Genomic DNA, 22,135 nt, shown 5'->3' with positions numbered 1-22,135 from the left:
CAGATGGTCCATTCAAGTGCTGATAATTCCCCGACAACTCAACCCACCACGTCCAGAAGAACAGAAAAACTTCCTACAACTTGCTAGGAGGAAACTCTGCAAAGAGTCCACGGGAAAAAATAGGGGTACAGAGAGCCCCAGGAAAGAAAGTATGTCTAACATCTGGCTGCTGCTTGGCCAGGCCAAGAGCAGGGCACGCATCTTCCCTGTGTGAATGACCACACTTCATGGTTAATGAATTTACCTTCTCCAGGAGAGTCCTCCTTCGTGCCCGCAGCTTGGTAGATGCAGTGTGTGGTGGGTCTGGCTTTCAAGAAGAAAACTCCCCCTTCATCCAACAGGTCTATCATCAACTGAGAAAAGGGAACACAGAGAACGACCACACTGGTGTGGGTACAGGGCGGCACGTGGATCGACACCGTACCGCTGCTGGTCCAGCACGGGGAGCCCAGCACGCTTCCCCGCTTCAAACACAGCTCTTAGCACGAAGTTTAAGTAAAATCAGACAGAAAAAAAGAGTGTTCAGAGGCATTGGGATATCATTAAATTAGAACCAAACAGGACAGAAAGTACTAAAAGCAATGAGCAGAACGGAATTAAACTACAACTGAGTTTAATTAAAATGTAGTAAAATGTGATCAAATACAATCTAATGTAACGAGGACATCCCACATTCCCACATGAGAACCAAAGCGTGAGAAGAGAGTCGGGAGGAAAAATACCCCATCAACTTTCTTGTGTTGTGTTGAACTGAAAAGGATAGACTGGTCAGAAACTCACATTGCCAAGAGGAACACCCTTCCTGGAAAGCAGAGTTCAGTCATTTGCTTAAAAAGAATTTCTGAGACCCACTCCTGTGCAGTTCACTGCGGCACAGAGTGGAAAGAGTAACCGGCATAAAACCCAAAGGTGGGTCAAGACTAGCGGAGACAGCAGCAGTGGTTGCAAAGGAGAGGGGGACAAAGACGAAGGGCTGATGGAACTTTCCTAGAGGATCTGGCTGAGAAACGAGACTTTTCCCACTGGTTTGCCAAAGCATCTTCCAGAAAGTCAGAGGGAGTTATTCTCCTGCGATGGAGTGGCTCTGAGCGCAAGGCAAGGGTTTCATTTGGTGTTCAACTGCACACATAGAGTAGCGGTGCATCTGTGCACCTCTACCACGGTTTTTGGTGCCTTTCCTCCATGGCACAAGGACTTGTTCCCAGACCAGAGCATTCCCTGAGCAGGTCCTCACCTGGACAGGTACGACGCCATCATTCCGAAGGACCAGAGACAGTTTTTCTGAATCACCCAGCAACAGCTTCTTGAAGAGCAGCACTGGGTTCCCTCTCTTATTGTGAAGGACCGGGCGCAAGACCGTCACTCGAGGCAGATGCCCATCTCCACTGATATCGAAGGTCAGGCTTTGTGCTTTAATTGCTGCAGGGCTGCAGGAGAGGCAGAGGAGAAATCCTTACGGCTGGCACTAACCCATTTCCCACTTGGCAATCAATGAAGCGAGTGCCATCCACTGCGTTTTCCCTGGCTGCTGCTCCTGTACCCCACGACACAGCTCCCTCTCACCCCTCTCCTCCCAGTCAGATCAGGGCCATTCACAAGAAGAATCTGCTCTGAACAGACAGAGCCTTCCAGAATAACAGTTAAAAATAATTTCACTTCATCGAATCATGCACTACAGCAGGTAAATAATGAGGCAACAGATGACACATGGCAAATTCACTGGCTGCGGTGATATGAGACATACGCAAAAAGCACAAGCACAGCATGAAAATAGTAGAAAAGCAAGAAGGGAGAAGTCAATAAATAACACCATCACTAAGGATTATTTCCAAGGACACTAAACCAGGAATTGCTTATTAGGGCAGAAAGCTGACTTATCTCGTCCCATTTCAGTGACTAAAGGGTTGGGGAAAAGCAGGTCAGATCCCCAGTACAAACACAGGTCCCAGGACAGAGGAGCTGGGCTACTCTTTCGTAAGGGGTCCAATCGCTCCTTTAACATAAAATATGTTAATATACCCCAGGTAATCACATAGGATCATCTCATTTTAACATAAACAAGGAGGAAATAATGCATGCTGACTTGCTGGCACAGAAACCGCTTCATCTAACGCTTTGTCCTTGGAAAGCCCCAGCTCAGCTGTCGCACATCACCGTTTCTTTCTGATTCAATAACTTCCAGTCGGCTACCTGATGTTCTTCATAGACACTCATATAGGCTAAACTATGACCCTTATTTTTCTGCTCTGCTCTATCTAGTAGTTACTGCCTCCTATATTACCTAATGCTAAGTACTCGACCTAAGGCTAATGAAAGCATTAGGGTTAACAAGAGGTCTACGTCCTCCCAGAGGAGAGGCAGCTATCAGAAAGGTGTCCCTGACAAGATTCCCCAGGGTGAATTACCTTGCCTGGACATCAAGGGATGCCTCAAAAGTGCACTGGTAGCTCTGCATCGCTTGCGGAGTGAAGGTCACTGTAGCAAAGGCGTGGGAGCGGCTGGGCACGCACGTCCGAACGGGATCCACCTCGAAAATGTGGCTAACAGGGCTGTTAAGCTTGGGGAACCCACAAAGAGGTGTTAGGAGAAAACATCCTTCAATATGATTTGCCTTAGTCACATATTCATCATGGGGAACAGCCCCAGGCAGCATTTTCCTTCCTGCTTCCCTGGACAGGCTCCTTCCATCTCGGGGGTGACTCCAAAGTGGTGCTGACCTTGCACACGAGCTGCCATAAAGCCCAGGAGTGCAAAAGCTTGCTCTGAGCGCTGGGCAGCCAGCCCAGCATACTTGGGAGGTGGGGAATGCATGGCAAACCCCACAAATAACCTAGAATTGGCCTTTAAAGAGAAGGGAAAGATCAGGGAGCCTGAGGAAATAGTCTGCTTTGAGCCCTGGCACATCAGTCCAGTAAAAGCCCCCATCTGAGCGTGCTTCCAAGAAGGGTTCAGGTCTCCCACCAAAGATACAGAGGGTTGAGCCAAAATCTTGCTTGAATCACGGAATCACTACGGTTGGAAAAGACCTGTAAGATCATCAAGTCCAACCATCAACCCAACCCCACCATGCCCACTAAACCATGTCCCACAGTGCCTCATCCACACGTTCCTTGAACACCTGAGACACACTGAATTCAATTGCCACCCCAGCATTGCTGCTCTCCCCTCTAGTTTGACCTGCACTGAGCTGAACTAGTCCAGACGAGAGGAAGCAATGAATCTGGAGAAGGCGGCAGGCTACCACACAGCCTTTAAAGAGCAACAGTCGCCTTGGCCTCTTGTTCCTACCTTACTGGGGATGGGTTTGATGGAGAAAACCACGTCACAGGGGACTTTGTTCACGTTGCAGATCTTGAAGCGAGCTGTGGCCCGGTGCCCAACCAGAACGTTGGTGAAAATGAACTTGTTCTCATCTGTGACGAACACGCCCTTGTCTCGCACTGTCCGTAGGATCCGGCAGAGGTTGATGCTGCTGCAGATCCGATGTTCCTCAAAGATGGACTCCATGTCATCAACCACAAATGCTGTGAGCAGACAAGAGGGAGGGCTGAGGATGAAGAAGCCTTCCTGCTCAATTTATCTGGACCCTCTTGGTCTCTCAGAAGGCTTGATAAGCCCTTTCTGCCTGGGTCACTGCAAAACCCAACCTGGGTGGGGAGTTGGCTGTGAGGATGGAGCTCAGTCACCCTCAGTCTTAAAGGGCAGCGCTTTCCCTGTATCCTTCCATGCTTCCCTCCCAGCCTCCCCCCACTGCTGGACTTGAAAAGGACTGGAACCTCTGAGGATTTTAAGATGGGACTTTAGGGTTAGGGCGTCTCTCTGTAAGCCTGGGTGCTGATCAGCAGCAGGTCTGGCCAGGGGAACCTGTGGACGGGGCGTACCTGGGAGGCAGGACTCAGCAAACAGGGTGTAGGGGATGCCAAGGGGATTGTCCGTAGGGTCTCTGTCGCTGATGTCGATGGACAGGTACTCCTTGCAGATCCCCACTGGCTCTGTGTGGCAGTCCACTGTGATCATCTGCTGGCCCCCAGGAGGGATGGAGCCAAAGCCAGGGTACACCGTGAACATGCCTAGAGTGAGGCGAGCCTGCAGAGAGAGTCCCAGGAGAGGCTTGAGCATCCCCAGCAAGGAGTATGCCACTCCTTGACCTCCAGCCGGGCCCAAGCCCCCAGTCCCAGGGCAGGGAGGGATGATTCCATGGCCCATAGGTAGCCCCAGGATGACATGAACAAGCTGGGAGGAGGCATAGGCTTGTCCCAAAGGGTATGGAGAAAGGAGTTGGGGTGTAAAGGGTGAAGGTGGTGGCTGGGATCCTTCAACCTCCAGGGGTAAAACAGGAGAGCAGAAACGATGGGAGAGGAGAGAGGGGGCTGGGAAGAAGAAAAAGCAAGGTCATCTCATATCATTGGACTGGGAGTTCAAACAGGGATGTTCCGCATCTGTGGTATTCATAGACCTGTTTTGGCCAGCAGCTACCAAACACAGGACCTGCTCCCCTCCCTTGAGCCCACAACTTCAGGTCTGAGCCAGAGCATGGGACTGTCAGTGGGACTGAGCAGCTCCTGCCTCTGCTTGTGGCTGGGAGATGACCTCCGTCATGCAGACCACCAGATCTCATGGCGACAAGCCCCCCAGGCTGGGCACAGCAGCGTCCTCCCACTCCAGCTGCAGTGGCACGTGTTGGGGAGCCGGAGCCACCCACCTGCAGGAAGGTGTTTGTGTCCTTTGGCAGCGAGCGCTTGCTTTGTCTGGCCGAGGGAGTCATTTTGCCCACGTTTTCACTCTCGTGGGAGCGGGCAGATTTGATTCGATGTGCACTGAGAGGAGAAAGCAGAAAACATCCATCACGCTGAGCTCCCCCTGCCTTTCTCCGAGGCCAAAGCTGGCCTTCCTCGCCATGGAGGAAAGTCCTCCTGCTCCCGGAGGGCTGCCTGCACCACCCATTGCTGTAGCTTATGGATAGGTCAGCTGTATCACCGCCTTTGTCCTACACATGGGGATACTGAGGGGTTTTTCTGCTCCCTGCTCACAAGCCAGTGACGCAGATGGACAAGAACCCAGGTGTCCTGGCTGCCTGTCACACCCCAGCCATGCTGTGGTGCCTCCTCGGGCAGGAAGGGTGGTGCAGGTCTTCTCTCACCTTTTCCTTGGCAATACAGGTGCAGCCTGGTCCGCTCGGTAGATGACGAATTTAAAGTCAAGGACGCCTTTGTTCTCCAGCGTGAAGGTGCAGGTTTTCCTGGTGCCATTCGTCAAGGCACCGAAGTTGATGAGCGAGGCAGGGTAAATGCTGTACTTGCTGTACACAGCTTTTGCTGACACCCTCACTGGGATGACAGCGATGGTCTCGCCTCCTTCACAGATGCTGGGCTCAATCACCTGCAACCGGAGGAGGGGTTGGTAAATGCAGCAGAAGCCAGCCTCTATCTCTGTCCCCTGACGCCACCCCAAGTCCCCATCAGCTCACCCTCCCTGCTTAAATGCCTCCTCCAGAGCCAATTTCAGCTCTGCTTAGGAGCATCAGAAATGGTTTCTGAAAGACTTTATTGTATATGGATGAGAGAGGATTCCCCAACTAAAGCCTTCCTCCCAGAAGACACGTGTCCCGCCTACACTCCCAAGACACGGTGTGCTAACACCGCCTGGCCCAGGCAGCTCACCTGGCACTGCAGGATGGGTTTGTTCTCAATGCTCATTTCCATCTTGGGATGGAAGAGCAGCTGGACCTGCACGGGGTGCCCGGAGGCAGTCAGCACGCCCTTCTGCGGCTGGAGAGTGAAGTGGGATGCCAGGTCGCGTATGTTGGTATCTGCGGCTTCCAGCTTGAAACTGGGGTGAAAGGGAAGGAACAGACCTCTGCAGTTAAAAATACCGGTGCCACCAGCACAGCCGGGACTTTGCATAGGACCATCAACAAAATAATAAAAGGGAAAGAGTCCAGCTCTGCTTGGGGAATTCCAGATCTTGACACAGAGTGCAGACAATCAGGAGTGTTGTAAGCTAACCTTGACACCAAATTTTTTCATTCCCTCCTTTAAAGAGTCTCAAAGAGAAATGAGCTGACCCTCAAAGGAGGGCAATGAATCTCAGCAGTGAGGGGCTTACATTTCAGGGTCTCTCCTTCTGGTTCCTGCTGAGCTGTGAAGAATTGCTGGTGTGTGGCTGGATTCTCTATTAAAGTATTTGAGCTTAGAGAGCCCAGGTTTTTATTTACCTGGAGCATGAGGTAGTCAGCATGGGAACAGGTTCTAACCATGGACAGAAGGAGAATGCAGGCCTGGGTGGCACCATGCATTCACGGGTGGTGGCACCATGCATTCACAGACCAGGCAGCTGGACCCACCTGTACACGATCTCGTATTTCCCTTTGTTCTTCAGGGTTAGCACCTGCTTTGCCTCATCCAGGACCTTAAGGATCCCAAAATCCACGCTGCCATCTGTACCTGCAGAAAACCCCCAGAGAGAGGTAAGAAATGGTGAATATTTGTGAGCTGCTGCAGACTACACCAAGTGACAAGATACAGATTTGGAGTTCTCAGGTGGCACAAAACCCTTCTCGGCAAGTTTCCCTTATGGAAGGTTTTTCTAGCTACTTTGCTGCCCTTTCCCTTACTCAGAGAATATGCGTAGGGTTTAGCAGCTAAGGAGCTCACTTTCCATCTGCCTGCTTCCAAGCACAGATCCAACAACTCTCTGTGCCATGCCGAGCCTTCACGAATTGCCAATTGCTTGTTCACATCACTGTCGTTTCAAAGCCCCCAAATCAATCTGCACATGAAGTTGCACACTTCAAAGTTTGGAGGCGAGAGACTCAAGAGACTTTCTGTGTCCTGACAGTGCTTCACTCCACGCAGCTTGCAGGATACGTGTGTTACATATCCGTGCCACGTTTGCATGGTATCCCATCCTGTTCCAAGTGCCCTGGCTGCTCACCTGCCAAGGCAATGCCATGCGCCGGACTACTTGGCTTCGGGGGCATCCACTCACCTTTAGACATGCTGATGCTCAGAGCAACGTCATAGGCCTCCGCAAGGATTTGGATATTTTCAGTCTGAACAATCCCCAGGATGTTTTCTGCATCTGAAACCTGAGATGGCAAGAAACAAACACTGCTTAGACCATTCTCAATTCTTTTGGAGGACAACATACGAGGCCTTGCCTCTGCCGGCTGCTTCCACCATGGCCTCCCCTGCTTGACAAGCATTTGTGACTCCCAAACTTTCCTAACCTGTTCATCTCACGGGCTGACCCAGCGAGATTCTGATGCAGTAAGAAACCCTGTCAGCCCACCTCGGCACTCCTCTAGCAGCAGTGTTGCTGCTAAAGCGCCCTGGGAAGCAAGGGGATGTTAAAGCCACCACAAGAAGCATGAGGTGTCCTAGAGCACGTGGCATTGATGCCCAACCCTCTCCTCTTCAACCACCCAGCACCCTCACTGAAACACAGCCCCTAAACCATGGGGAACAAAATCCCAGGCTGAGAGTTTGTTGCTCCATGTTAAGAGCCCCAGACGGATTCCAGGATGGCTGCAGGGAGCACGTCCAAGTCTGGACAACCAAACGACTGCACTCAACCATGCACAGCAGCAAGGTTGTTGTTGTACGGCCTCAGGACGAAGCCTCAAAACCCAGATGTAGGCCACGCAGATGCAGCACCTCTTCCTGAGGTGCTGTACACAGCAGTACATCTCTTCCAGACTCCACAGCGTACTTGCCCCATGAAGCTCAGCTACAAGAGCACCCTAGGAGTCACCTAGTTTCCAAAACGTTATCCTTCAGTGAGAGTCCCTTGCTGCTAAGGGACTGGCCCCCCGGCAACGCAGGTAGAAGGGAATCTCATGAAGGCTCATCCTTTTGCCCTCTTGGCAAGGTACCCTTCAAGCACAGTCTCCCAATCCCCAAGAGCACAGGGATCACTCTGCCCTGCTCTGCCAGGGAGGGCACAGTCCCCCTCACCTCTAGCTGGATCATCTTCTTAACGGTTACAGCCTTCGTGGCCTTGAAATACAGATGCACGCCAAACTCCGTGCAGGGAGCAATGAGGCCCTCATCCTGTGACAGGGAGAAGTCCTCGCCGAGGTTTTCCAGCCCGCTGAGCCGCCAGGCCACGGGTAGTGGGGTGCTGTTTCGCAGCACCAGCGTCTTGCTGTCCCTCCTGTAGAGACAAGAAGACACTCAGCACCGGTTGCTCGACTGTCATGCTAGCCTTGCAACTGAATGCAACTTGGAGCAGCCCTAGCCATGCGTATGAAATCATATTTTAATGTTTTCCCTATGTCACAAGTCTGAGAGGTGAGGTCCTTGGGGGACAGCTTGGTGTCAGAAGTGTATCCAAGAGAAGGGAGATAAGGAGGAGCCACTGGACTGCTCTGCAACCAGCAGACAAGATACCAATGCATCGAGATGCCCATGGCACAGCATTGCTGGGGGGCTATGGAGCTCGTGGCTGTTACAGGATATCGGAGCCAGCGAGGAATGGTGAGCAAGGGACTGGGAATTGCTGGGAAGAAAAAGGGATGCTAGCCCAGCCTCCAACCTGAGTGGCCACACAGCCGGCGAGAGAAGCTGAAGGGAAGCCCACTGTCAGCTCTCGTCACCAGCAGAGCAGCCGCGGGATGACTGACCTGTGCAGAAGCAGCCTGTCGAAATGCACCTGCTTGGAGCTGACCCCCAGCTCCACCTGCACACCCTGGCAGCACAGGCGGAAGACCACCGGCTCTGGGTTGTCCTTAATGCAGCAGATGAGGTTGTCTTCCACGAGGCCAGCTGAATTGGGGTACGCCCAAACGCTCAGCTCCTAGCCCCGTCCCCGCAAAAAGAAATACAGAAAAGCATTCAGTGAGCAGGAGGAACGGCTCCTGGGCACTTCTACCAGAGCCTGCCCTACCTGTCCGTCTCCTACCTGCTTCTCGTTAGGTTTCAGCCTCATGCTGGGAGGGTCTAAAAGGAACGTGTCCGCTTTGACGTCGTGCTCAAAGAAGAAATGCACCTCTGCCTCCAGTGGGGTGACATTGAGGATGGTTAACTTCTCGCAGTTGCTGGGATACTGCAGCGCCTTGTACCTGTCCACAAAAAAGGGAAAAGGCTGCAGAGGAGATGCCGGGACCGTCGTCTTTATCACACATCGAGGAAAGCACTGTGTCCTGGCAGCGGGAGGTTGCACTGGAAGACCACGGTCTAACAAGCCGGCTAAGAGAAAGGATCACTTTCACGGGCACATTGCATGGTATGCACGTTCATTCTTGCGTTACTTTGATGTCCACCTCTGTACCTGGTGCCTCCATCCCAGAGGCGTTACGATGCACAGGCCACTTAAAAGAGTGTTTTATAAAATATAAATTCAAAGGTGCATGGAAAAATAAAAGTACACTAGGCACATGGGTTCTTCCCCCTTCTTTGTTGGGTTTCCTTCCCTGCAGGATATAAAGAAATGCTTTTCAAAAGAGGTTTTAAAAATAGTTTAGCTTATCTCTTTCAAAAAAGTCATGAGGCTGTCTTTTATTTCATGGGTTAGCCCAAAGTCTGAGGGAAGGAAATAGAAAGGATTCATTCCCAAGAGGAATGCTAAATTTTACAAGTGTCCCTTCTTCTCAGGTGTGGAAGAGAATTTGGAGTTAAAGGGTTAAAAAAGCAAACAGAAACCTGAGACCATTCATCAGCCTAGCTAAAGATCCTCTTTTGTTTTTTAAACTGTTTTGATTTAATTTCCTTGGGTGGTCAAAATACCACTAGCTCTCCAGAGCTCCCATGAAGACAAGAACTTCATTTCTAATATTAAAAAAAAAAAAAGAAGCTATGTTAAAAATAGAAATACACCAGCAGCTACAATGCCAACTTTTTTAGGCAGACTTCATCCGGCAGTGAGGATCAGGAAAATGTAATTCCCATTTTTATTCCTCTGCAGGTTCCGCCCCCCTCACCCCACACGCATATTGGCAGGTCAACTCAAAGTCTTACTAATATTACAGATTAATAAATCACTTTAAAAAAGCACCATAAAGTTAATTTCACAGGTGGTGAGGCTGAGATGTGGACGGGGGACACAAGTTGCCCCAAGTCACCTTCAGGCTGGAAGCAGCACGTGGCTCTGGCCACCGAGGCGCCCACCATGTTGGAAGATCATCTCCATCTCTTCCCAGCTCCTCCAAGACTCATGTGCCTGTTTACCTACCCAAGTTCACACATCCGCGGTCCTTCAACCCCAGGTATCTCTCAGGTCTTTGCCTGGGCCTGCCCGGAATTGTGCCGCGGGGACAGCATGTCTCCAAGCATGTCCATGAAAGCACAAGGCCCTGGAGATCCCATCCCAACATCAAGAGATCATCAACACGTACCGGTCTCTTGACTTCCCACACAGCAGCGGTCCAAAGTGGAATGCACCCGTGTCCATGACATACTGCTTGAAGATGATGTCGTCATCCGCCTTGCTCTTCCGCCAGTGAGGAAACACCAGCCTGGGCAGAAAAAACAGGGAATGAGGAGCTGCGAGATACTCTAAGTAGAAAACCTGGTCAGAAAGCCATAACCCTTCCTGGTGGCTGAGGCACCAGTACTGGTTCCCAGCTCAGGCAGCACGCTCTGCCCAAGCCAGAAGGCCACAGGGGTACAAGGGACAGCCCTGGCTCGGAGTTTAGGAGGGAGCAGTGTGGGAGGGCTCCCACGGGCCAGCCTTACCGCGGGTCCTGGCTGATGGTGGGATACAGGCAGGTGCCCCTGCAGTGCAGCTGGTACAGACGGTTTGTCCCCAGGATCTCAAAATGCAGCGTCTGATCAAACTGGCCCAGCACTGTGGAGCTGAAGTGGACCTTCAGTTCCACCTCGCCGCGGGCAGGCACTATCCACCGGCAGCTGCTCAGCCTGGCAATTAAAGAGGAGGCTTCAGGCATTGTTAACGAGCAAACGAGACAGGCAGGAGGGTTGTGAACTCGCCATCCCATGGAGGCACTGGCAGAGGGTCCCTGCAGAGCTGGGGACAACGGGCCTCGTTTGGCAAGATGGACATGAAGCAGAGGGATCACCTCCTCCCTCACAGCTCACCTGACGGATCTCCCTGGGCACGGGACCACGTCCATGCCGCTTTGGTCCGCCTCGGGGGGACGTGTGGGTGCTCCTGTGCCTGGCCCCTGGAGACTTCTCCTGCTGCGGCTGGAGCTCCGCTTCTCCCTTGCAGCCTCCTGGCTGCCTGCGGCTTTCTGCTTCCTCGACCGGCCCCTGGTTGGGGTGACCTGCTCCTCTGGCATCTTCACACCAAGAGGAGAGAGAGAAGGGAGAGAGGTGAGACCTGCCCTGAGACATCCCCATCCCGGAAAGAAAACTGCAGGTCTGCTAACAAACAGGAGAGAGAATAAATAAGTAACCAGCATCTGCTGGTTTCATAGCTGCCCAGGGACTTGGTCTTCCTTATTGGACTTTGTTTTGCCTACGAGACCTCTCCTCGCCCAGGACCCTCTCCTCGCCCAGAACCCTCTCCTCAAGGGAAGTTGAGGACTTTAGGTGATTTTTTTTCTCTCGTCTTACAGAACCGCCCTATGTCTCAAGCACAGCTGTCTCTTTCGGACAGACAAAAGGGATGCCTGCAGACATGGGACCCTGACATGTCTTCACTGCCCTTCCACAGTGATCTTTTTCCATCCTCCCCCCCACCATGCCCCCACCCAGCCTGCTCCCTTGCCCTGGCACCTTCACCGCAGGCACGGTCGGGGCATCCACAGGACTTTCCATATCCTTCTTTTCATCTTCTGCAGCAGCATCTTCTGGCACAACAAAGACAAAGTGCTTGAGGGCTTCTCCTGCTGCAGGGAGCATCCGCTTCTCCGGGTAGTGGACCACAGAGTAAAAAGCCGTAGGGGGAATAGGAGGCCCGGAGGGACCCAGTCCCAGGTCATCCAGGATCTAAAGCATAAGAGAAATTCCCATCACCTTCATCCTCACACTCCTTCCTTAAAGGCAGGGAGCTTTTGGCAATGGTTTTTTTTTTGTTTATATGGAGTACAGTCCTTTTTTACGCCCAGTGGGGTCGGCAGGCTCCAGAGCAGTGCCAGGACCTACAAGCAGGACCTAGAGAGAAACCTCTCCCTTGAGCGACTCAGCTGCCCTGGGACCATTTTTAATGATTTCCAGACCGGGAAACTCTCTGAACAGACAGGATGCTTGAACAGAGAGAGCACTCCCTCTTTCCACCCATCTGAGGGATGCTGAGAACCTCCCCAGCCACGTGGCTGCTGCGGAGCCGTTGTGGAACATCATCAGTGGCCTGGACAAGGCTCTGTGCCATTGTCACCTGGCAGGACACAACACACCAGGGCCCAGACCATGGCAGGCTCAGCATCTGAACCTTGCAGGGCTTTACCTGCTCTGCTGCTGGCAGCTTGCCGCTCTCCAGGATCTTCTTACTCACATCTTCTGAGCTCAGCACCTGCATGTTCAAGCAGGGCACCCCGACATCCTGGCCTCTGGCTGACCCTTCTGCACCTTCCCCTTCCAGCCGAGATAACTTGGAGTCCTCAAGAGCCTTCAGTTTTTCCAGCTGCTCCTTCTCCAGGCGCTCTTTCTCCGCGCGCTCCTTCTCTCTATCCTTCCGGCTCCTGCGGCTGGATAAATACCGGCGCTGGTCTTCTGCTTGGTGCCGCACCTCCTCTTGGTTCAGGGGGGACAGCAGGATACCCTGAACCCTGTCCCAGGATGACAAAATATGTGTGATGTCCTTCTGCGATGCCTCATAGATCTTAAACCTCATGGCCAAGTTCTTCTCGCTGTCACTCAGGGCCTCGTTTTTGGTTTCCCCCTGTTCTGGGTCTGAGGGTTGCACAACCACCGCTGGGCACGCATCCGTCAGGGGAACCTTGCCTCGCTTCTTCGTATCTTCCTTGTCACCTGCAACAGAGTCTGGGCGCTCCTTTACAGATCCCTTCTTGTCCACCCCCTTGGTGACATCCGACCAGTTGCTGGTGGACACGTTGGTGTTGCTGGTGGATGCGTTCATATTCTGGGCAGGAGGAGCAAGAAAAAGCAGTGAGCATTTCAAAGCACCGACTCAAATGCTGTAGGACAGTGATGACCTTTACAATAGCACCCCAAGCCTCGTCCGAGACCTGTGCTAGGTGCTCTACAAATCCCAGTTCAGAATGCGGCTGGTACCCAGTTTAGCTCAACTGAAACCAAACTCCCCAGTGCCAGACTGATGAGGAGTCCTGCAAACCAGATGAAGAACAGAACAGCTTCCCAACCCAAACAGGGAACTTAAGACACCTCCTTATTCCTGTGCAGTCCTCTGGGCTCATTTGCAGTGTGCTGAGCATCCCTGTGGCTGGCGGACTCTGGGAAGTCTGGTTGCTAATGAATACCTAAGGCTTGGTGGTGTCTCCTGCCAGTCATGTAGGAAAAGACACCACATCCCAGACGGATCGTGGCTCAGAGGTGTAAGTCACATGCAGAGTGGGGAGAAACGCTGGACTGAAACTATCCAGGGTTTCACAGTGAATGTACGGAGTTATCTGAAGCCGTGACTCCAAGGCAGCATGATCCTAGAAGAGCAGTTCTCCAACAAACCCATGGGAAAACACACCTCTAGCAGCATGATCCAACACCGGCTGTTGTTTCCCAGCACAGCCCCACGTGTTACTCATGGCCAGGTACTCGTCCCCAGCGCTGCATGTGACTGCTGGCTTCTGGGCGAATGGTCCAACTCAGCGGGAAGGTCCCCAGGGCTTTTACTCATCTCTATAAACACAACCACCCACCTGTCTGACTCCAGGCTGGCTTTTCTTCCCCAAAGCATTATTTGTGTCTTTGCCAAGCTCTCTCTTGCTCCGCCTGGACGACTTCTTCAGCTCTTCTTCCTCCTTCAAGCGTTCTAGCTCCCGCCGGTGCTTTTCCTCCAGCTCTTGAGCCATCCGCTCCATCTCCCTTCAGCAAGCCAAAGAGAAAACATCCCTGAGAGTCACCACCAGAAATCTGGGCTCACCGCAATCCCAGCTGGTCCTGCACTTCAGCCATTGACCCTGAGGCCAAGCAGAACCATTAGACCATCTCCATGGACCTCCCTCAACCTGGGGAGGCTGGGAACATCCAAAGTGAGGAAAGGTGGGAGACGACCTCCAGGACCAGCCAAATCTAGCCTTTGCTGTCATAAAGCCTAAATTGCCCTGCTTCTCCAATAAGGTCCACCTGGACACCTCCAGCACACTGCCAAAGACTGATCCACCATCGCTCCATACTGATGCCTGAAGTCCTCTCTTGATTTCCCGGTGCATAACAGCTCACAAATCACTAACACCTACTTATCCCTGCACCAATACTTCCTTGGCTTAGCCAGCCCTTCTCCCTGGCCATATCCTGCTCCTTAGGGACAATAATCACATCCATCAGAAAGCAAAGACTGCAGGAACTGCCCTCCTGCAAAGCAGGCTCTGAACAAGCAGGTTTCCTGCTGGAACCCCGTCGTGAATCATGGAAAACTTGTGCTATTGTGCTGGTTTTGGCTGGGACAGAGTTAATTTTCTCCATAGTAGCTAGTACGGGGCTGAGTTTTGGATTTGTGCTGAAAACAGTGTTGGTAATACAAAAATGTTTTAGTTATTGCTGAGCAGTGCTTACACAGCGTCAAGGCCTTTTCCGCTCCTCACACCACCCCACCAGCGAGTAGGCTGGGGGTGAACAAGAAGTTGGGAGGGGACACAGCCGGGACAGCTGACCCCAACTGACCAAAGGGATATTCCAGACCATAGGATGTCATGCTCAGTGTATAAACTAGGGGGAAAGCTGGCTGGGAACCGCTGCTTGGGGACGGGCTGGGCATCGGTCGGAGGGTGGTGAGCAACTGTTTTCATTTGCATCACTTGTCTTTCTTGTTTGGTTTGGGTTTTTTGTTGTTTTTGTTCTTTTTTATTACAATTTTTATTATTATCATTATTTCATTTCTTTTCACTTACTAAACCGTTCTTATCTCAACCCACAAGCTTTCTTTTACTTTTCCAATCCTCTACCCCACTGCCCCCGCAGGGGGGCAGTGAGCGAGCAGCTGGGTGGTGCTTAGTTGCCAGCTGGACTTAAACCACGACAACTGTTTGTCCTGGAAATCACAATTTGAAGCAGCCCTAGTGACCTCCTCCCAGGGAAACAAACTTCAGCCTGGGCTGAAAGAAGTGCTGAAACACGTGTTTGCTTTAAGCAAGGCCCTCCTCGAGTTTCAGGCGGGGATTAATACAGGCTTACGCCTATCCTATGCATCCTCCTGAACACGCTGCTCTGCTGGATGGGAGCTTCTCCCGGGCTCACCTGCTGCTGCCACAGCTGAAGGTGAGCCTAAGGACACCAGCTTTTATGGCTGGGGTCACTCAGTATGGAAAACCCTGGGAGATCGGCATTGCGAGGACTTCACCTGCGAAAGGACTGGTATCTAAACCAAGCCAGCACAGCTGCGCCTCACGCCAACCCCCAGTGTTGAAGAAGGGGGATGAAGAAGATGAGAATCAAAATAATTAACTTGGAGACACTTAGAAGTGCAGTGGCAAGGCAAGCAGAGAGCCCAGCTCCCTGCGTCTCACCAGAGGAAGCTCCTTCCTCCGTTGGGAACCAGGGAGGTGGTACTGGCCATCCTTGTGCCCCTTGTAATAGACACTTTTGGCCTTTGCTCTGTAACCCCTCTGAGCTCAACCAGGGTCTCCAGAGCAGGGAAACCCTTCAGGGACACTGTCCTGGGGAGTTACCCATGGAAGGCTTACAGACCTCTTCTTCCTCTCACGCTGGACTTGTCGTATATTGTTATCAAACTGAGCTTTCTGCTCCTCAGAGAGGGCATCATACTCTTCCTCATCCATCTCCCAGAGACGTGCTTTCTCTCTCCTGGCAGCTTCTTCCCGCTCCCGTCCTTCAGCACAGACCAGAGGAGAAACCATTAGCGACCACAAGCAGAGCTTGCTGTTCTGGGTGAGCTGCGAGGATTCACAGCTCTGCCCCGGCCCAGACTATCATTGGGCCAGGAGATACTGGGGAGCTCATATCCCAGCTCCAAAATTCAGATAATCCCCCAAACTGTCGCCGGTCAGCGAGTTCTCGTCCCTTGCTTGGCTCACGTGCACCAGCGGCGTGGGCAGCGGGCCGGTGCTTAGTTATTGAGCCACACACTTGGGCACAAGCTTTAACGTTAGAGACCAAGATAAGTTTTACAGCCTCAGCTCTGATGTATTTTAAGCAACGGGGCACTGAGCGCTGGCTACACTGAGGCAGAATGAGGAAGGATTAAGAAAAACATTTCTGACAGGCTCTGCTGGTAACCCAGATACACATGGATAAGGTTGAGGGCTTGAGAGAGAGGATTTGAGAGGTATGGAGGTGAAGAGTCTCACCTTCTTGCTCTCTTGCGGCTGTCTCCCTGGCTTTCAAAGAAGAATAATCCTGGAACAAGTTCACAAAATAGATAGAAGGCCGATTTCTGACAGCTTTGAGCAGGCAGAGGAGAGCAGACGCCGTGTTGCGTGCAAAGAGGGTCTCCAGGCCATCAAACACCACTCCCTGGTAGCAGTCACTCAACTGTGAATCAAATCGAGAAGGAAGAGAGTCAGCTATCACACGCATTGGACTCTCAGCTAGTCAAACCCCAAGGTCAAAGGACACCAGCCATCATTGTTCCAAGCGCATCAGCTCAGACCAGCTCTGATCTTCCCCCGTGCTCTGCCAACTTATGGCATCTGCAGCTTCACCCAGGGATCCCTGCACGAAGCCCAGGACTCTTCCAACAGCAGATATAAATCTCCTCCTCTCCAAATTGTACCTCTCTGTGTCTCGCTGCCTGTCTCTGTAGCAGGGACATTTCATCTGCCTCCATCCCACATACCTGCAGCCTGTCAGAGAGGATGGCCACCAGCAGGTCCTCGGGCAGCACGCAGCTCATAAAGCCTGTCTCTCCCGTCGTGCTGCCACTGATGCTCAGCCATCGCTGCGCAGGAATGCACGGAGAGGGCGAGATGAGATTAGAACTGGATGAGCCCTGCAACATTGAGCACCACGAGAAAAATCAGCCACTTTGGAACCCCCTAAACAATTCCAGCTGCTGGGCTTGGAGTTGGGCTCTCTCAGTAACGGGAGACCAGAACAAAACTGCAGACCAGCAGCTCCAGGGGACAACCCTGGGGGTCACATCCCTCGGCCAGCAGAGACCCAAGCTTGCAAGCCCCTGGCACAGCATCCCACAGCTCTGCCCGCTGCCTGCAGCCACGTTAGTCGGGACTGCACTTTGCCAACAAACCGTAAGACCCAGTAGAGTTTTTCTACTGGTGCACAGGGTTTCGTTCCCACCCTGAGCCATCCCCAGCCTGCCCAGCTGGCTCTCTGCGCTATGCAGCCCAGCACCAGGCTCTGGGTGACACGAAGGCCCCACTGTAAGCAGCCTCTTCACTTCTCAAAGGCAACTGGAAGCTCCCAGGCATTAACCAGTGCAGATCACACTTCACCTGGGAGCCTGTCGGATCTGTTGGATGCTGCTTCTGGGATTGGGATGTGTGGCTATCCGTCTTCCTCTTGTCCACTGCGGCACTCGCCTGGCCTCGGGAACTGACGGAACGCAGGCTGGCTTTGTCCCCAGAGCTGGACTGGCTCATGTCCGAGCTGTGCTTGGCCTCGGCGCTGGACGGCAGGCTGAGGAAGACATCTGCGTTTTGACCTGCGGAGGGGACAGACGGCTCAGCGGGGCTGCGGACGGCCCTGTGCTTCAGGCACCTTCCACCCCAATGGGCACAGCCCTGCGCCCTCGCAGGGATGCAGCACGCGTCCCCCAGCCTGCCAGGGACTAGCAGCACTGCTTCCCAGAAGCAGCTCCTTCCTTACTTCTCTTATTAGCACGATAAACCACACCATCAGATACTGGATTTTGAAGCTACAGACTTTTCAATGCACAGCCCTATGTCCCTCCTACCAAACGGAGCAGCGTGCACGCAGGTGATGCCATTTGCACAGTACCTCCCGGGTGGATCAAGCCAAGGATTTGTCCTCCAGGACCATCGTTTCCATACCTCACACCCGTCCTGCATTCTCACACAAAGACCGTAATACGCAGCCTTGCCCTGGCTGCAGTCACCCATCTCCCCTAGAGTTAAATCCTCCGCTGTGGGATACCCCCACCCAGGACCCACACTCTTCTTCCTTCCACCAGCTCCCAACTCAACCAGGTTCAAAGCTGAGTGATGCAAAACTTCCCCCCACCAGAGCCAGGGTCCCCACCTCAGCCTGCAGAGCTCGGGGCATCAACTGCCCAATAAAGTTCCCTAAAAGTCTCCGGTCTCACGTGGAGAACAGCACAACATGCACGAGCTGTGCGACCTGACAGCGTGTGTAGGAAAATCTCTGGAGAAAAGAGCTCATCTGCAGTGTGTCTCTCATCTGAAACTCCCCTGGGAGGTTATTCTTCCCTTCCTCTCATGTTTGTGAAGCCACACTCCAAGTCAGTCCTCTAGTGCTTAATGAGCCGCTTCAGAGGGCTTCTTCCTCGTTAAAGTGGGCAGCAGTTCTACCTGATGGCCATGAGGAGGAAGCTGGATTCAGCTTTGAGGAAATATATAAAAACCCTGAGAAAAATACAGGTGCGCTTCACCGCTCCTAGGAAAAGGAACATGTGCTGCGAAGCCCGGCGGCACTAAAAGTGTCTCTGAGCTCTTAAAATAGAGATTTTGTTAATAACCTGAGATGCTTTATGAAATGACTTTGCATTTCTACACCCATGTTCCCTAAGAGACCCAAGGGCTGTCAAACTTCTTCTCGGGAGCAAGCAGAAGCGGATGGTCACGGTGGGTTTCCGAAGCGCTGCTCTGGGTTCACTGTTTCTCCTTACCGGCATCCTCCGTCTCCTTGTGGCTCTGCTCGACGGCAGCCCTGATGCACAGCTCCCGGGCACGGAGCCCTGCTGAGCTGCTCCTGTCCGAGATGGCTTCTGTCACCATGGCATCGATGGACAAGCACGCAGCACCGTAATATTTGGACAGGGCGACCGCTGCCGACGTCTTGCCTTGAGAGAGAGGAAGACTGCTTGGTGACACTTGCATATGCAGCATTTTCAGGGACAGGCTCTGGAAAGCCCCCGAATGGGATTTCAAAGTTTCAAGGACAGTCCGAAAGCAAAATGCCACTTTAGGGGAAACCACGAGGGAGGCAGCTTGAGCATGGTTAGAAGTGTTGTCCTCTAGAGCCAGGTGGATCATCTCCACTTCACATTCACCTAAAGACTTCGTCCCTTGTGGCAACCTCAACCCTGGGCCAGGCTTTGGAGCCCTGTCCCACCACCATTCAGACCATTTGCTAGCCTGTGCTGGATGGCGCTGCCTCGGGTAACATCTGGGCACGGTTTGGGGGTCAGTATGGGCTAGGGACTGCTCCCACAAGGCAACATGGACACTAGGCAATGTGGTCCCAACAAGGCAACGGGGACATGGCCACCCTGTTTGGGGGAACCAGAGCCTGGCTGTATGGACACAAGATGAGCCACGCCACTTGCGCCGGCGAGGTGAAGGCCTGGGACCGTTTAACGTACCAGCAAAGCTGTGGCTTACCTCGCTTCGCTTCAACTGATCAACCAGGCAGCACGGTCCACCAGGATACTCCTCTCCTGCTTCCCCCACTCCTTGCAGCCAAGGGCTGCAGCTCACGTACCTGTCAGGGGTGCCCCGTGGACGATGACAACAATCCCTCTGCGGTTTCGGGCTGCGCGCCCTTCTGCAGAGATATCGATGCCAAGGTGGCGGGCGATAGCCCTATAGACAGGGCTGTCATCCAGTTCTCCCGCGGCCTCCTTGCTGCTGGCGGTGCTTTGCCGATGCTCTGCTGTGCGGGACCGGGTAGAAAAGTCAGCCTCCTGCCTACCTGTGATGCTGATCATCCTCCCCATCCCCTCAGATCCTGGCAGAGAAGACTCTGCCAAAACCAACGTCACGCCCAGGGTCTCCCCGTCCCCTTCCTTAAGGCTTGTGCAGAGCAGGGTCTGCCCTAGATGCTGGGAGAGGTTCCTGTTCAGAGTATAGTAAACGGGATGGCAGAAAGAGGAAAGAACGAGCATCTGGCAATACCTAAAAGGACTGGGCCAAGTCTCCTTCCCTGAACTGTCAACATGGTCCTCATGGGAGTTTGGTCCCAGGTCCTGCTGAGTAAGGGGGGGACAGGCAGAACTGGGCATATTACACAGTCCCAAGGGAGCTCCTCCATTTGGGAATCAAGCGATTATCCAAAAGCTGGATGCTTTAGGAATATTAGAGCTGCAGATGTGCTGGGCTCTGAATTCACCATAACAGCATTTACAAAGAGTTGCCACCTTTGCCCTTGGAAGGTCAGCCAAAGCCATCTTGGCTTGCAACGTCATATAGGACAGAGAGCGCGCTGCCCTGCCTAGGAAAGGGACCACCACCATCCTGATCCCAGCAGCTCCTGGGAGAAAAGGCGCTCGTTTGGCAAAGCTGGGCAAAACCTCCCTGGCCTCTCCCTTGTCCCTGCCCCAGACTCTTCTCAGGATCCTACAGACTTCAGATGCAAGAGTGGATTCAGGGCCCACAGGAGCGAAGATGGCACCAGGCTGCAGTGAAGTGATGGAGGTGACGCTGAAGTCCACTACTGAGGCCCTGTTGCCACAACAGACGTAAAATAGGTGAAGGGCTTCGGGTTATTACCTGTCCCGTGTCTTTTGTCCGCACCTTCCTCCTCCTCTTCTCCACATTCAGATTTAAAGACCACCTTGTTGGAGGGGCTTTCATCAAAAATGGTGGAGGGAACGACTGAGCTATGGGATGAGATGGTGTCAACAATCCCAGCAGAGCGCTCTCCTCCTTCATCTGACCGTGTCCGGACGTCTTCAAGGTTTGCTGAGGAGGAAGGACATGGGGAGGGAAGAAGAGGGTGAACATGGCCAGGCAATCTGCTCTTTGCCATTCGCCACTTCGCATGGCCACATGCAAACCACGGAAAATTTCCCAAGAAGGGAAGCTCCCAAGGCAGAGCTTCCCTGCCCAGGAAAACCTGCCCAGGCTGCCTCTGCCCTCAGGGGAATTTTGAGCTTGTGCTTTTGGTGCTGGGAAGGAGCAAATATCAAATAGCTACTGAAATTAGACCTGGTTCTACCGGCTGAAGAACTCATCCAGCCCTACTCCTTGTGGATGAGGGACACAAGGAGATATCTTGATTATTTCCCCAGTCCATGGCAGGCAGATATGAGCTTGCTTAGGCTGCACTCAGGGCTGGTAGAGGATGCACATTCCAAGCCCCAGGAATTCCTTTCACCCAGGAATTCCTCCCCCGAGCTGGGGAAGAGGTGGCTGCTAAAAGCATGGACTTTCCGTGGAGAACAAGGTCACAGAGAGCTCAGGGGAGGTGGGCTGGACTCCCTGCTGTGTCTACACTCAGGACAGCCAATGCCAAACCCTCACCATTGTCCTGGCCCGCTGGTTCCCCCGTCTTGGACTGTGCCTGTTCACCCTGCAGTCTCTTCTGGTGCTGGTAGTATTCCAGCACCTCCGGGGGCAGCTTCTCACCCGGGGCACGTGGAGGCAGCAATAAGGTGTTGTGGCAATCGTAGTCCTTCAGCGTCTGCAGGATCTGTGTGCGTAGGGAAGAGAAACCATAGATGGGATGTGTTTCTTGACCTCCATCCCATGAACAGACTCCCCAGCCAACCCATCTTCTCCCTCATTCCTTCCTCCCAACAGCACGGACTATCCAAGCCCCTCCACAGCCTGCCAGCCCAGCTGGCTAACCCTGAAATGCCACCAGGCTTTGCCCTGGGGACTGCCTCCGTCTCCCCGGCACAAGCCTGGGAACGCTGGAGCACTGTGGAGCTACGGGATTACGCATGTGGGGACCAGACCTTCCCTCTCACCTGCTCCTCAGCAAGGTACTGCTGGTCGAACTCCAGCGAGTAAAACTCGATGGGGAACTCGCAGGGGTTCTTCACTACGACCGTCCCCTCCGCCCCACGGCTGTACGGCAGCACTGCTCCCAGGTCAAGCACCGCGGGGCTGAACTCCAGCTGTGGCTCCAGCCCCTGCCCCGAGACCAGCAGCTGGAGGGGCTGGGTGCGCTGGCAAATGTTAATCTTCATCTCGCTTCTGTAGGACCTCTGAAAAGAGAGAAGTGCAGAAAGCTCCTCCATGAAGTCCCAGGTGGCA

At 53.1% G+C, this 22,135-nt stretch overlaps 1 protein-coding gene across 1 annotated transcript in view; it reads right to left on the bottom strand.

Annotated features, from left to right (window-relative positions):
- Positions 1-22,135, bottom strand: part of LOC132319035 (hydrocephalus-inducing protein homolog) — a 148,933-nt gene that overhangs the window by 18,236 nt on the left and 108,562 nt on the right. The window contains exons 34-61 of the mRNA XM_059828440.1: positions 21,847-22,086; positions 21,398-21,566; positions 20,645-20,836; positions 19,638-19,808; positions 18,823-18,996; positions 17,450-17,658; positions 16,834-16,986; positions 16,346-16,529; positions 15,726-15,867; positions 13,739-13,904; positions 12,349-12,984; positions 11,679-11,891; positions 11,037-11,239; positions 10,674-10,856; positions 10,334-10,453; positions 8,902-9,061; positions 8,624-8,796; positions 7,956-8,154; positions 6,988-7,087; positions 6,344-6,443; positions 5,661-5,829; positions 5,141-5,379; positions 4,703-4,817; positions 3,882-4,086; positions 3,289-3,524; positions 2,406-2,557; positions 1,235-1,427; positions 245-353 (exon numbers count right to left, since the gene is read on the bottom strand). Of these exons, the coding sequence (XP_059684423.1) occupies positions 245-353; positions 1,235-1,427; positions 2,406-2,557; positions 3,289-3,524; positions 3,882-4,086; positions 4,703-4,817; positions 5,141-5,379; positions 5,661-5,829; positions 6,344-6,443; positions 6,988-7,087; positions 7,956-8,154; positions 8,624-8,796; positions 8,902-9,061; positions 10,334-10,453; positions 10,674-10,856; positions 11,037-11,239; positions 11,679-11,891; positions 12,349-12,984; positions 13,739-13,904; positions 15,726-15,867; positions 16,346-16,529; positions 16,834-16,986; positions 17,450-17,658; positions 18,823-18,996; positions 19,638-19,808; positions 20,645-20,836; positions 21,398-21,566; positions 21,847-22,086 (5,305 nt within the window). The remainder of the gene's footprint in view (positions 1-244; positions 354-1,234; positions 1,428-2,405; positions 2,558-3,288; positions 3,525-3,881; positions 4,087-4,702; positions 4,818-5,140; positions 5,380-5,660; positions 5,830-6,343; positions 6,444-6,987; positions 7,088-7,955; positions 8,155-8,623; positions 8,797-8,901; positions 9,062-10,333; positions 10,454-10,673; positions 10,857-11,036; positions 11,240-11,678; positions 11,892-12,348; positions 12,985-13,738; positions 13,905-15,725; positions 15,868-16,345; positions 16,530-16,833; positions 16,987-17,449; positions 17,659-18,822; positions 18,997-19,637; positions 19,809-20,644; positions 20,837-21,397; positions 21,567-21,846; positions 22,087-22,135) is intronic.

This window comes from Gavia stellata, chromosome 23 (assembly GCF_030936135.1).
Source record: "Gavia stellata isolate bGavSte3 chromosome 23, bGavSte3.hap2, whole genome shotgun sequence".
In the NCBI taxonomy this organism is placed as follows: domain Eukaryota; kingdom Metazoa; phylum Chordata; class Aves; order Gaviiformes; family Gaviidae; genus Gavia; species Gavia stellata.
This window is presented reverse-complemented; position numbering and strand designations above follow the sequence as displayed.